This window comes from Salvelinus alpinus, chromosome 23, assembly GCF_045679555.1.
Source record: "Salvelinus alpinus chromosome 23, SLU_Salpinus.1, whole genome shotgun sequence".
Classification (NCBI taxonomy): Eukaryota; Metazoa; Chordata; class Actinopteri; order Salmoniformes; family Salmonidae; genus Salvelinus; species Salvelinus alpinus.
The window spans coordinates 44,044,769-44,058,641 of NC_092108.1; the positions used below are offsets into that span (position 1 = coordinate 44,044,769).

Consider the following 13,873-nt stretch of genomic DNA (forward strand, 5'->3'; position numbering starts at 1 on the left):
ACTAACAAATAGCCTACCAAAATGTCGGAAATTATAAGCAGAAACATATCTAAATTAGGCAACAAAATAAATTCCTGTAACCTCTGTCAAAAAATCATTCCTCCGTCTCTGTAGCCTACAGGGCATTTGCTACTGTATATTTGCGGATTAGGGTCGGATGCAATCCTCAGATTTCCCCTTTATCACATAGTCGGGTGATTGCGGATGGGTTTTTAGCGATTGCGGATGGGTTTTTAGCGATTGTGGGCGGGTGCAGGCGAACAAACAGCTGACCCGCACACCACTAATGTGGAGTATTGGAGCCCAAGGGAATAGGCTTGTTTGTTTGATACCATATAAGGAGTTTGCGTGTCTTTTTACAGTATAGGCTATTTTAGTGTCCTGTTTTGAGATATTTACTAAAATAATCAAAGATGTCTGTATTTCTGGATAAATATGTACAGCATAGGGTCAGAATCAACCAAATTTCTGCAGTAGCTTTTCAACCAAACATTTACCCGCACACACATCTTATTCTGTTTAGAAGCTCATGCATAACATCTTTGTTGTGAGACGGATTCAGTTGCGATCATGGGCTGTAGTGCCCAATCAATCTGATGCAATATTCAAATAAATACTAGAACGTGCTACAAGTATACACATATGAACCCCCCACCCCCCCACCCGCCGACACGACAAAACAACCTTTCTCTCCCCACGAACACACATTTGCCAACAGTCCCCCACAGACCTTGATGTACCCCCAGGAGACACAGAGCATGGTGTTGGCTTCAGGCATGGTGCTGTACTGTAGCTGTATATCCTGTAGCTGTCACCCCTGGCTGTCCTCAGCAGAAGCCCTGTCTGAATAGGCAAAACCAAGGCTTTCTTTCCTCAACAACCAACGGCCATGTCTCCATCTCTTCTATCTTGGTCTTTTAGCCTCTTTGGTGGTTCTTCACAGAGTCACAGATGACAGATCAACGATAACCCCCACCAAGACGAGCACCTAGACCCCCGCCGTGGGCTCTTCCTCATTTCTGGAATCTCCCAGTGATATCTTCCCCAGTCACAGCAGCTAGTTTGATAGCGACTGTATTTCCTTCAGCAGTAGACGGTATTCCCCTGAACAGCAGTATATATATATATATATATATAAGTAGGTAGGAAGCTTGTAGCTACGTAGGTAGAAACTATCTCTTAGGTACTGTAGGTGCCTCCCTTTAACCACAGTATCTCTATCTATCTCTATACAGCCAATGGAAGACAAATGGTTCTCAAAGAGGAGATCCCAGTCCTATGGCATTGCTATCATATCTCTATCCATCCCAGAGGTAGCCAATGGAGGCGGGTTGCGGAGGGGATTCCAGTGCTATATCCATCCATCCGATGAGAGACTAAAAGGAGAGGCTAAGTGGCTTGAACGAGGGAAGGAAGAGGGGGAAGGGGGTTCCAACGGTGGCTAGGGATCCCCGGTGACTGGCTAGAACTGGCTGGCTGATAGGCCAGTGGAGGATGCCTCTCTCTCTCTCTCTCTGTTTAGTCTCCCGCCAATGCCAGATGTCGCCCCCCTCTCGCTCTCCTCTTTCTCTCTCTCCCTCTGTCCCTGCCAGCAACACGCACATCAACACAAACCACTGCAGACATCAACACGTAGATCACGCCATGGCAACAGAGTCACGTGTACTGCATAGACGCTCTCACGGAGGTCTCTCCTCCAAACGCGCGCGCGCACACACACACACACACACTGCTGCGCATTACTCAGCTGAGTGAAGGGAGGCAGCTGTGCATCGTCCTGACTCTGGCCACTGCTTCATCTCAATGTGTATGTCTGTGTCTGTATACATGTGTCTTATTGCAATGATGCTGCCCCTGTGTGTCTTATCGCAATGGGGCAGTATTTGAAGGTTATTTCAATGGCACAACTTAATTTCAAATGGGCTTGCTTTTCCTTTTTCACTAAATTAATATTTTACTTGTTTTATATTTTACAAGATTTTCATTTAATTTAGCAAAAATCATTAATATAGCTCAGACATCCACTGCCCACTCTTGAAAACTGATGCATGAAATCAAAGGTATCCTATTCATCTATATTTGCGACTTTACTTGTCAATTTTTATCTTGATCCAAATATAAAAATGTATGGGTTGTAATATGGTAATCTGAGAAATAGCCAATCAAATATCCTGCAGCTAATTTACAGAATCACTTGGATTTGTTTTGTCGTTTCTAGCCAAACTTGTTTCAAACAGGTGCTTTTTCAGTGAACCATTAAATCGCACCCTCTCTAGCAGTGAATGGCTCTCCATATGACAGACCGGTCTGTTATTTCCCATTGACTGCAACCTGAACATAACTTTGAAAGTTCCGTCTTTCAAAGCTTTGGCTGCACTCAACTCTACAAACCCAACTGCTAGAGACAGTCTTATAAATCCCCCTCCAAAAAAACATAAAACTTCCCGAACTGGAAATGTCCAAATCCAATACGGATATTCTGTTCAAGCGTATTTGTAATATATTCTTACTGAAGGCGTAAAAGGTACTACGCGTACTGCATAGTACTTCGTGACCTCTGTAAATTGACTCATATGAGTCATAGACTATGTCTTCTGTGTTTCCCCGCTAGTCATACCGAGCTATGCCAGCACCATATGGTAGTCATACCGACGTTCAGTAGGCTAGCATACGCCAGCACCATATGGTAGTCATACAGCATCCGTAAACCATGTGTTAATGCAGGATGACGGAAACATGAGTGTGTTCGGGTAGGACACATTACTCAACGCGCGCCGTTACTCACACAGTTACGTCAGACTTGGGGAACACACTTGTGACAACAGGTTGTTATTTGGCGCTCCCGAAAGCGAGTGTACATTTGTGTGGTGAATGAGCTCCAGAGTATTGAAGTGTTAACAATGTTGAAGTGCACACATTCAAAGTAGGTAGTGATAAGATGAGCGCCACCGCAGGCTATGAAAAATGTCAACGGAGCTTTCAACAGGCTCCTTGTTGCATAATGTCACTGCATTCTGTATTCAGATAACCACTATCCGACCCACTAACCATGCATTATATTGTGTGCATGAATACACATGGATAGTGGAGGAGGTGAGGTTCCCCCTTATATTGTAGGCTAAAGCGTTTTGAGCGCATGCAAAAGAGCTATAGAAAAAATCCAATACGTTATTACACTGTATTATTATCATTAACTGGTGAACTAGTTTTTTCAAGTCTGAAACAACATATCAGATTCTGTTCCTACTGGCCCTAGTCTGAACAACTCAAACATTGTCTGAATGACCCTCATCTCTAAAATAGACACAACATCGGAAATGCAGAAAGTCAATTCCTGGACATACAGCATAATACTGAACCACTGTGAGGTTATTAGGTCATGAATAGAGTTATGTTTAGTTATTATGCGATCTATTACAATATTATCCATGAATACTACTGTACTTTGAATGGAATTCAAAAGACCAACACGTAGCCCTTTCCTGCAGTCAATGACGAAGTGCCCTCTTTGGCCTCATGGGTGGAATGTTCTTCATATTTTTCATCATTTCATCATTAATGAAGATTATTTTTTAAAAACCAGATGAAAATCCAGTGTTTCTATGTCCAACAGTTTTTTTTTATTTCAGTCTTCTGTGATGTATATAAAAGTGTAATATTGGGATGCATACTCAAAATGTAATACATTTCAACTCTATATCTGACATGGTACAAGTGTCGTCTTCTTTTTAAGCCCATAACCATGTGTGTGAGGTGCATACTTTTGTTTCAAAGTAGATTTGTTTTAGACTACCAAGAATCACTCTGTGACCCTGATTTAGTCCAATGCAGTAAAAGGTTAAAGTGAAGTGAAAGTTTTTTGTAAATAAATTACAATGCCAGTGCAAGTGTATGATCCAAACCCATACAATCTGACTAAGACCCTACATTCAGATAAAAACAAATGTTTTTAAGTAAAACCATTTCCCTTAGACAAGAGAGTAGATACTCACTCCAGCAAAACAAGTAGTGTACAAACTCACCTGTTTCCAACTTGTATGCATCCCAAACGTGTTCTTGTTCGTCTCAGAGCAGCATAGTCCCATTATTGCAAATATAATATTGTACAATATAAATTTTCCAAAACTTGTGTTAAAACTTCTCTCAAATGTGTTAGCGTGTCGCTGTTTCTCTCGCTCTCTGGGTCTGCTTCCTCTCTGTATTCAAGTCTACTCTCTTCTGGCGACAGTCAGGAAACGTAAAACAATAAAACATGACTGGCTGGTTGACTGGCCCACACAGAGACTAAGCTAAACAACTCCTCCTCTATCATAATGTAGCTCCGTGCCTGTCGCCACCCTCCCTTCCTTCCCCACCAGCTTCCTCCTTCTGACAAAATGTACTGTGGTAATTTACTGGTAAGAGCCTCCTGACAATGCCCCCGGCACTGACCTGTAATGTAGGCAAAGTCCCTCATTACAAAATACCAGGCAATCACACTGACGCAGTGTACCGTCAACTATTGGGGAGGAAAGTGAAAGATAAAAGATTACATTTGTGTCTATTTCGCAAGGCACCACCCAGGGCACACTTGAAACATGTATTTAAATCACAATGTGACGTCCCTGGTTAAATAAAAGATAAAGCAGTGGAGGTCGATTTCCTTGTCCTACTATCTGAGCAGATTTGCAATGTTGGCACAATGAAACTAGATTGGCGGTTTGGCCTTGGTTGATTTAAAGCAAAGAGATACAGCAGATTGCAACGTTAGCATAGTGCAATTCTGACCCAAGCAGACAAAGCCTAATATGACTCGAACCTGTGCCAGTCCCTGTGTCCTAATTTGGGCTGTTTGCAGGGTAAACAGCTGTAGTGGCCACGGACACACACACACACACACACACACACACACAGTATTGTATAACTAACCTTATGGGGACACAGAATTCAGTTTCATTCAAAATTCAATTTTCCCTAACCCTACCCCTAACATTAACCCAAAAACCTAACCTTAAACATAACCCTAGCTCCTAACCCTAAAACTAACACTAATTCTAACCTTAACCCTAAAACCCCTAGAATTAGCATTTTACCTTGTGGGGACTAACAAAATGTCCCAAGTTGGTCAAATATTCTGGTCCCCACAAGTATAGTTAAACACGTCCACTTCCACACACATACAAACGACTACGGCCTGAGACAGACCTGTTTCCCGCAGGGCTTGTGGGGAATTGTGTCTAGTAAGAAAATCTTATAAAAATCAAGGCCACCGTTTAATAGAAACATTTGTAGGTTATTTTGGATAAATCTTTGTGGTCTGCAAAGCAGTTTGTAGATACAAAGCCAATTTCTGTGCAGGCATAAAAAAGTGAAAGGACCTGCAACTATAGAAAAATAAGTCTCATCTCATTAATACAACTACTAGTCAAACACTATTATTATCAAACAGTCATTTAAAAAGCATTACCCTCCCTACTTCCACATCTGTTTCAATAATTCCGTCACTCTGGTCTAAAGACTGCAGCACTTTTAAAGTGTAATGACCACACGCGAGTTAGTTTCCTACTAGCACTCAATGCTAGGCTAGCCCGCTAGCCCGTAAAGCCGCTCTCGCTAACTGCATTCAGATGGCTGTGTTTGTCTAAGGCCCAGAGCTAACGTCAGTATGGACGTGTGAGGAACTTAATGACAGTGGCGCTAGAACAGCAGCTATAGGAGCTCGCTCCTCTGAGGCCATTGGAACTTTGGAGTGGCCTAACAGGACAGTGTGTGTGTGTGTGGTCCAAGCCCGGGATACACCTGTGTAAACCTCCCCCCGGGGAAATACCCATTATAGGGTTAATTAGTTCCACCCCGAAAACATTGAATTCGATGGGGCCATTCCACATTGCTCCTTATGCTGGTCTGAAACAAAAGCCTCCACACTCAGTGGACCAGGGTTAGGACCAACCAATGGAATAGTCCCCTATTTGAAAGAGAACAAGTACTGTTTGCCCTCCAGCTCTGGTTCATGCTATGAGAATTCCCACTTCGCAAAGTGCAAACGCATGCCGTGAGCAGCATTTAGGGATTTTGCACCACTCTCAATATAATAGATCAATAAATGCCATGTGCCTCACACGCCACTGCACAAGAGTCGTCATCTGACTGGGGATTTGAACCTGCGACCTTCTAGCCTCCACTCCCCAGTCCTATTCCCAACACACTGGACTTGGGTTAACCATCAACCATCCATCTTAGAGGCCTATGACTCATGGTCAACAATGGCTCCAGTTCAGTCTGAACGCTGAGTACTGAATGTTGTACTTGCGTGTCTTCAGGGTCTCCGGACTCATTGTGTCGAGTCCCGTGACGTTGATAACAATAAAGGGAGGCCTTGACCTTAGGGGCCATTGTAGTCTGGTGGCCCGGGAAAGGGTGAAGAGGAGGCTGTGTGGTGGTCAGGAAAAGAGACAGGAAACGCATGTCATGGTCACCGGTCAACACAGTTAGGGTTGGCGCTTCCTTTTGACCGCAACCCCACTGTAATGTCACTGTGTAGGACAGGGGAAGAAGGGTGACCTCCCAAGCTGAATCCTTAGCGTATTTTGGTCACCATACGGTCTACTCTCTATCTGAGTTTGCTGTGCAGTTATACATTATTTTACAGTAGGCTAATTGTAGAAAAGAGTGGAGGTGAGTTTCCCCTCGTAAGAGTGTTGAGAACATTAAAAAAAAGTCACTACATAAATCAAATTCATTATCATTATCATTATTAAAGTGCCATAAGGCTAACCAACGTTGCCACCAACATTATCAGCTAGCCTAACCTAGTACGCGAGTGTCAAATTAGACTGACTTCATAATAGTTAATCTAAAACCGTTATAATACCAGAGTTATAGCAAGAAACGTCAGGTTTTGGTCATGGTTTCCAAAAACTGTTTGAGCCATTGAATAATGTCTGGCTAATATGAGCTATCCCAGACGCGATGACGTCATCAGACAAAAAGACCTATCAGGCACGATGGCGACTATTATTTGTATTGTGTATATAATTCATTAATATCACAGTCTTACACAGAAAAGACAACAAATGGATAGATTGGTATTCAGATAGGCGTCTTGTTCAGCGAGAGCAGTAGTCTATGGTCCTCTATGCAAACTCTCCACTGTTTGTGCATTTTACAGCAGAGCCATGAAACAGCAGTAGCCGTTCACATACACACAACCGCAGGATGCTAACCACTTGGCAAGTACGTCAATGGGTCATTCCACGAAGTGAGTCCCTTTCGGATAGTGTAACTTGGCGAGAAATAAACATGTTTTATTTCTCCTCCTTTTAACATTCTGTCATAAAGAGCACATGTTCAACTTAATAAAACACACATTTTCCCATCACAAGAGGTAAAATAAAAAAAATGACTATAGTAAGTGTATTAAACGTGCCAAATAAAGACGATTTCATCTTAAATCAGCCATGGATTTAATCTTAAATCAGCCATAGATTCCCATTGTGACAGGAGGAATGGAAGCCTGTGTTCAACAGGGAGGGGCATTTGAATGCAATCTTCACAAACAAAATAAAAATGTTTAAAAAAATTCTAGCCTGTCTATCTATGAGTATCAGAGTTGACGTGTTATACCTGAACTGCTGAGTTGTCCACCACAAAACACCAGAAAATGGCCAAAACTAGTAGAACCATCTCACCTGCTTTACAGTACTATGATTTAACTATTAGATGTTCAATGTTTCTTCAGAAAAAAATATTTTCAAAGGAATACTTTCACTATATTAAAATGAGTTCAGTTCACATAACAGGGTTTACCTTAAAATGAGGGTCAGTTTTTTTTTTATTCCTTCAAATCAATCACTAATCACATGAAATAAACAATCTTCAGAAATGACTTTGTCAAAGCAAGAAAATAACTAGGGCTTCACAATGACGGTGAAAACTTGAGGAATTTTTAGGTTAAGAAGTCCTAGAAGTCACAGAGGGTGCACAGAGGTCATATAAAAATCTGATTTATAGAATTTTACATGTGGTCTATATTAATAAAGGGCACTTCGTTTAATACAACAGGCTTTTAAAATTCAATATTGGTGCACAGTTTCTACTTAAAATATCAAAGGGATGCAAAAGGGACTCATTTCGTGGAACAACCCCAAAGTTAATCAAAGCATTCTTCATATTGCACAGTAAAGACTCAAAGAGCTTTTATGCTAACACCAAGCAGCCTTAACATAAGTCCAATATTATCTCAATCGATTTCAAGCCACATCTAGTTTCTGTGTACTATCATGCCGACGAGCTACTAACCAGATCATACAACAAAATATCATCACAGCAATAGTCTCAATGCACTTAAGTGGTTCGTTTCAGGTTGTGTTATAGTAAGTTTGTGTGGTTGTTGTTGCATTATGGTCATGATGAGTTGCAGTTGTGTTGTGGTTACATTACAGTGGTGAGGTGTTGCAATTGCAATACTGTTGTGTTGGTTGTGTTGCATTTGTGTTGTTGTTCCATTACGGTCATGTTGTGGTTATGTTAGAGTTGTGTTGTGGTTGCGTTATGGTCATATAAACAACAGTCCAGCTCAGTTTTACCTTGTTGGAAGCCATGTCGCTGACGGAACGGTAGGTCTGGATGGTCTCCAGCTGGTCCAGACACCAGTCCAGCTCCTCCATCGTCTCCATGGCCAGCTTCTGGTACGACTCGTCTGTCAACAGACACACAGCAGATACAAACTCAGGACGCAGCGGCTCCATGTCCGACACAGAGCGCGGTGGGGGTCCCAGGGCAGTGTGGCCATGCCGTATCGGGGTCCCGGGATGTCCGGGTGGGGAGGCGTGAAGAGGCGAGCAGTGATCCTTCATCATACGTGTTGGTCCGGTGAACTCAAATGCACTCTCAGTCAAGGAAAGAGGCTAAGAGTTGCAGTAGTGTCACCCTCTCTCTCTCTGTGTCAATGTGTCTATGCCCCCGCATTCCTTCTCTCTCTCTCTCTCTCTCTCCCTTGCTCTCTTGCTCTCCCTCACTCGCTCTCTCCCTCTCCCTCACTCGCTCTCTCCCTCTCTTGCTCTCGCTCACTCTCTCTCTCTCTCGCTCTCTCTCTCTCCCGCTCGCCCTCTCTCACTCTCTCCCTCCCTCTCTCTCTCTCGCTCTCTCTCCCTCTCTCTCTTGCTCTCCCTCCCTCTCTCTCTTGCTCTCCCTCCCTCTCTCTCTTGCTCTCCCTCCCTCTCTCTCTTGCTCTCCCTCCCTCTCTCTCTTGCTCTCCCTCCCTCTCTCTCTTGCTCTCCCTCCCTCTCTCTCTTGCTCTCCCTCCCTCTCTCTCTTGCTCTCCCTCCCTCTCTCTCTTGCTCTCCCTCCCTCTCTCTTGCTCTCCCTCCCTCTCTCTCTTGCTCTCCCTCCCTCGCTCTCCTTCCCTCGCTCTCTTGCTCTCCCTCCCTCGCTCTCTTGATCTCCCTCCCTCGCTCTCTTGATCTCCCTCCCTCTCTCTCTTGATCTCCCTCCCTCTCTCTCTTGATCTCCCTCCCTCTCTCTCTTGATCTCCCTCCCTCTCTCTCTTGATCTCCCTCCCTCTCTCTCTTGCTCTCCCTCCCTCTCTCTCTTGATCTCCCTCCCTCTCTCTCTTGATCTCCCTCCCTCTCTCTCTTGCTCTCCCTCCCTCTCTCTCTTGCTCTCCCTCCCTCTCTCTCTTGCTCTCCCTCCCTCTCTCTCTTGCTCTCCCTCCCTCTCTCTCTTGCTCTCCCTCCCTCTCTCTCTTGCTCTCCCTCCCTCTCTCTCTTGCTCTCCCTCCCTCTCTCTCTTGCTCTCCCTCTCTTGCTCTCCCTCTCTTGCTCTCCCTCTCTTGCTCTCCCTCCCTCTTTCTCTTTCTCTCCCTCCCTCTCTCTCCTTAACCAAGTCGTGCGAGGTGGTTACGTCTGCTACTCTGCTCGCCTTGTGGTGTTGATGTGTCAGTGAGCCCCCCGGCCTGAGGAGGGTTTGAGGGGGAAGGGGGAGGCGGAGCCCTGCCAGCGCACTCACTCACCCTCCACGCACGAGACGTTTCACTTCAGAGTAGCAGGGCAGACACACACCAGGGCTACACTGTTGTTTTATAATGTACTGTATAGCCTCAATGGCTAATGGGGTTGGCTTGAGGAGAGGGACAGATCCTTAATACTTACACGTGTTAACGGTTGCATGGTGTATGTCTAGGAGGCTTACACTGGGAAAACTATTCTGTTGCCCTTGGATAGAGAGCAGAGTCATAGAACGAGAGAGGCAGGAGAAAGAGGGAGATATAGAGTGGAAAAAAGGGGGTACCAAAGAAATTAGGATACAAAAATGGAGAAAGATAAAGAGAAGAGAGCGATTGATGGATAGATAGACTAAAAGAGAGAGTGAGAAACCCGGCTGAAACATATCGGTCAGCAACTGAAAGCCTCTAAGAGGGACTTCAGAGAGCTGCAGAAGCTCACACCACCGTGCTAGACCAACAAGCTCTCCTCACTCTGATCCTCCTGAAAGAGAGACACCCAGCTAACAACAAATGTTCCCACAACTTTAGAGAACGCTCCCTTTTAATTGTCTCATTAGGTTACGTGTTCATAGGAATGTTCCAGTGATGTGCAAGGACTGTTTCAAAGAGACCATTAACTTAATGTCCAACTTACCCAGAACCATGTTCTCAGAATATTCAATATTAATGTTCTAGACGACACATTTCATTGGAACGTTGCAGGAATATTCCAGTGTCCCGTTTTTGGAGTGTTAGGAGAATATTCTATTAACGTTATGCCAAATATATACAGGACATGGTTGCCATGTTCTCAGAAGTGTGACATGAGTGATTTTTGGTCGACCAAATTCACATGGAAATGTGAGTTGTAGATTTGTCATTCTCATTGAAAGCAAGTCTAAGAAGCGGTAGATACTGTACGTTCTATGTGCGCTATTTCTATGCTTTCCGTTCTTAAGTTTAGTTTTTGCGTCTTTTACTTTAGGTTTCGTACACCAGATTCAAACAGCTGAAATTACAATCTTTTTGGTTATGGAAAATATACTGTATGTCACAGCAGTTTAGATGGTACAATGATTCCCTACACAATGACTGCTTGTTTTGTCGCGTAAACTGAAATTAGGCAAACTATGAGAATTTCAGCAACCAGGAAATGGAGGAGCAATTTCTGCATATTGCACCTTTAAAATACTGTAGAATGAATGTGACTTAACCCCTACAAATATCACCAGGTGACATCTCTCCAGCATGGCCACATGGTAAGTAGTCTGTTTGCAAACAATTTGGAGAAAATGAGTGAGCAAGTTGGTAAATCATCATGTATTTTTTTGTCACTACCGAACATCTATATGTAAAGTAAGGTTTTGGGACTAAAATAGATGTTTGCTTGGATGTACATAAGTCCAAAACAAATATATTTAGCTATGGGGATTCTTTAAAGTCCAAAATTGTCCAAACCCGAAACGGTCACAACCGACACCATAGAGATATCTAGCGGTCTCATCTTTGTATCTGTGCCATAATGGTCTGTCACAGCACGGGCAGCAGCATTGAGGAGATCTCTATTATAAAGTTGCATGAGCCATGCTCTATCAACTGTGCTACAGAGAACCACCATGTGGGTAGTGGACAAGTGCACACTTCAGTGTAATGTACTGAGATGAATAGCCATCAGGAGGGCTCTAACCGGTGGGACAGTAATTGAAAGGTTGCTTGTTCAAATCCCCAAGACGGCAAGGTGGGAAAAATCTGCCTTTTTGCCCTTGAGCAAGGCAATTAACCACCACAACAACTGCTCCCCAGGCGCCGCTGGACGTTGGTTAAGGTAGCCCCTCGGACCTCTCTGATTCAGAGGGTTTTGGGTTAAATAACGAATCCAAATGTAGGTTAAATGCATTCAGTTGTGCAACTAACTAGATATCAAAATCAAATCAAATTGTATTTTTCACGTGCCAAATACAACCGGTGTAGACCTTACAGTGAAATGCTTACTTACAAGCCCCTAACCAACAATGCAGTTAACAAAATACCTAAAAATCGTAAGAAATAAAAGTAACAAATAATTAAAGAGCATCAGTAAAATAACAATAGACCCATGGACTATTGGGCTGGTGGTCTTGGTCTTGAGACCACTCAAGACCACATAAATTTGGTCTTTAACTTGTCATGGGGGAATCTCCATTGCTTACTTCTTGTGTCCTTTCTCCTCGCCTCCTCTTCAAAACCCATTGGATGAGAAAGCCAGAGGTTCTCTCCCCTGACCTCCAATGGGTTTTGAGAAGGAGGCGAGGAGAGGCGTGAGGAGTATGCAATTGAGATTCTTCCATGGTTTCAACACACTGGGTCTGAAACTTGGGGCAAATGTCCTCGTATGAATCTTGGTCTTGGCTCCTGGATATTACCGTAGTCTTTGGTATACAAACCATAGGCAACCCAATTTGAAGAAGACAATGCGCTCTGATCATTGACTGATCACTCCCAACCCATAGGAATCCCCACCTAATTGACTACTTTAGTGGTTAGAGCGTTGGGCCAGTAACCGAAAGGTTGCTGGATCGAATCCCCGATATGAAAAAGGTAAAAATATGTCGTTCTGCCCCTGAGCAAGATAGTTAACCCACTGTTCCCCGAGCGCTGAAGACGTGGATGTCGATTATGGCCCCCCACACATCTCTGATTCAAGTTATATTCAAAACAAGTTAGATCCATCAACAGTCCTCCATTTATCTCTACGATTGACACTTGTTAAGCATGTTATTTTGCCAAAATAAAGATAGGTAATGTGATAATTTATACATCTAACCACATAATTAATTAGATGCATACGTAATTCAATCAATCAACAAGTTTTAGATTCATACAATCAACATTGACCATTTTACAAAGACTATATTTCTCTAAATTCAATTTAAAGATTTTGAAAATCTGGTTAAAAATATATATTTTTACTGTTTTGTTAATTTGGTATGCAAATACAATTTCTACAATTAATCTGTAATCAAAATGTGCATGGTTCTCCCTTTATTGCAACTTTTTCACTATGTTTCGGTAGTGACAAATTTAGTGGGGTGGTAAGGAACTCAGATAACTATTTCAAATTTGCAATATTTGCTCCCAAGACTAAGGCACTGCATCTCAGTGCTAGAGGCCTCATTACAGACACCCTGGTTCGATTCCAGGCTGTATCACAACCAGCCGTGATTGGGAGTACCATAGGGAGGCGCACAATTGGCCCAGCGTTGTCCGGGTTTGGCCGTCATTGTAAATAAGAATTGGCCCAGCGTTGTCCGGGTTTGGCCGGTGTAGGCCGTCATTGTAAATAAGAATTTGTTCTTAAAAACGTCTTGCGGATCAGTGGAACGCTAGCATCCCATTTCGACAACTTCCGGTGAAATTGCAGAGCGCCAAATTTAAATTAAATGACTATAAATATTAAACTTTCATGAAATCACAAGTGTAATACATCAAAATAAAGCTTAACTTGTTGTTAATCCAGCCGCCGTGTCAGATTTCAAAAAGGCTTTACGGCGAAAGCAAACCATGCGATTATCTGAGGACAGCGCCCAGCACACAAATGCATAACAAATCATTTTCAACCAGGAAGTTTGCGACACGAAATAAAAAATAGCGATATAATACATACGCCTTACCTTTGAAGATCTTCTTCTGTTGGCACTCCAAAAGGTCCCAGTTACATCACAAATGGTCCTTTTGTTCGATAATGTCCTTCTTTATATCCATAGAAATTCAGTTTTTAAAATGCATACAAAATGAATCCCAAACGTTACCAATAAACTTATCCAAACAAGTCAATCAACGTCTATAATCAAACATTAGGTACCGTAATACGCAAATAAACAATACAATTTAAGACGGAGAATCGTTATTGTCTTTACCAGAGAAAAATACCAA

At 43.0% G+C, this 13,873-nt stretch overlaps 1 protein-coding gene across 3 annotated transcripts in view; it reads right to left on the reverse strand.

Moving 5' to 3' along the window:
- LOC139551127 (3',5'-cyclic-AMP phosphodiesterase 4B-like) overlaps positions 1-13,873 on the reverse strand; it is a 150,734-nt gene that overhangs the window by 9,826 nt on the left and 127,035 nt on the right. The window contains exon 8 of one of the 3 annotated variants that reach the window (XM_071362531.1): positions 8,565-8,677. In XM_071362531.1, the coding sequence (XP_071218632.1) occupies positions 8,565-8,677 (113 nt within the window). Of the gene's footprint in view, positions 1-730; positions 1,578-4,022; positions 4,365-8,564; positions 8,678-13,873 lie in introns of those variants that run through there. The other 2 variants (XM_071362532.1, XM_071362533.1) reach the window with 2 other exon arrangements.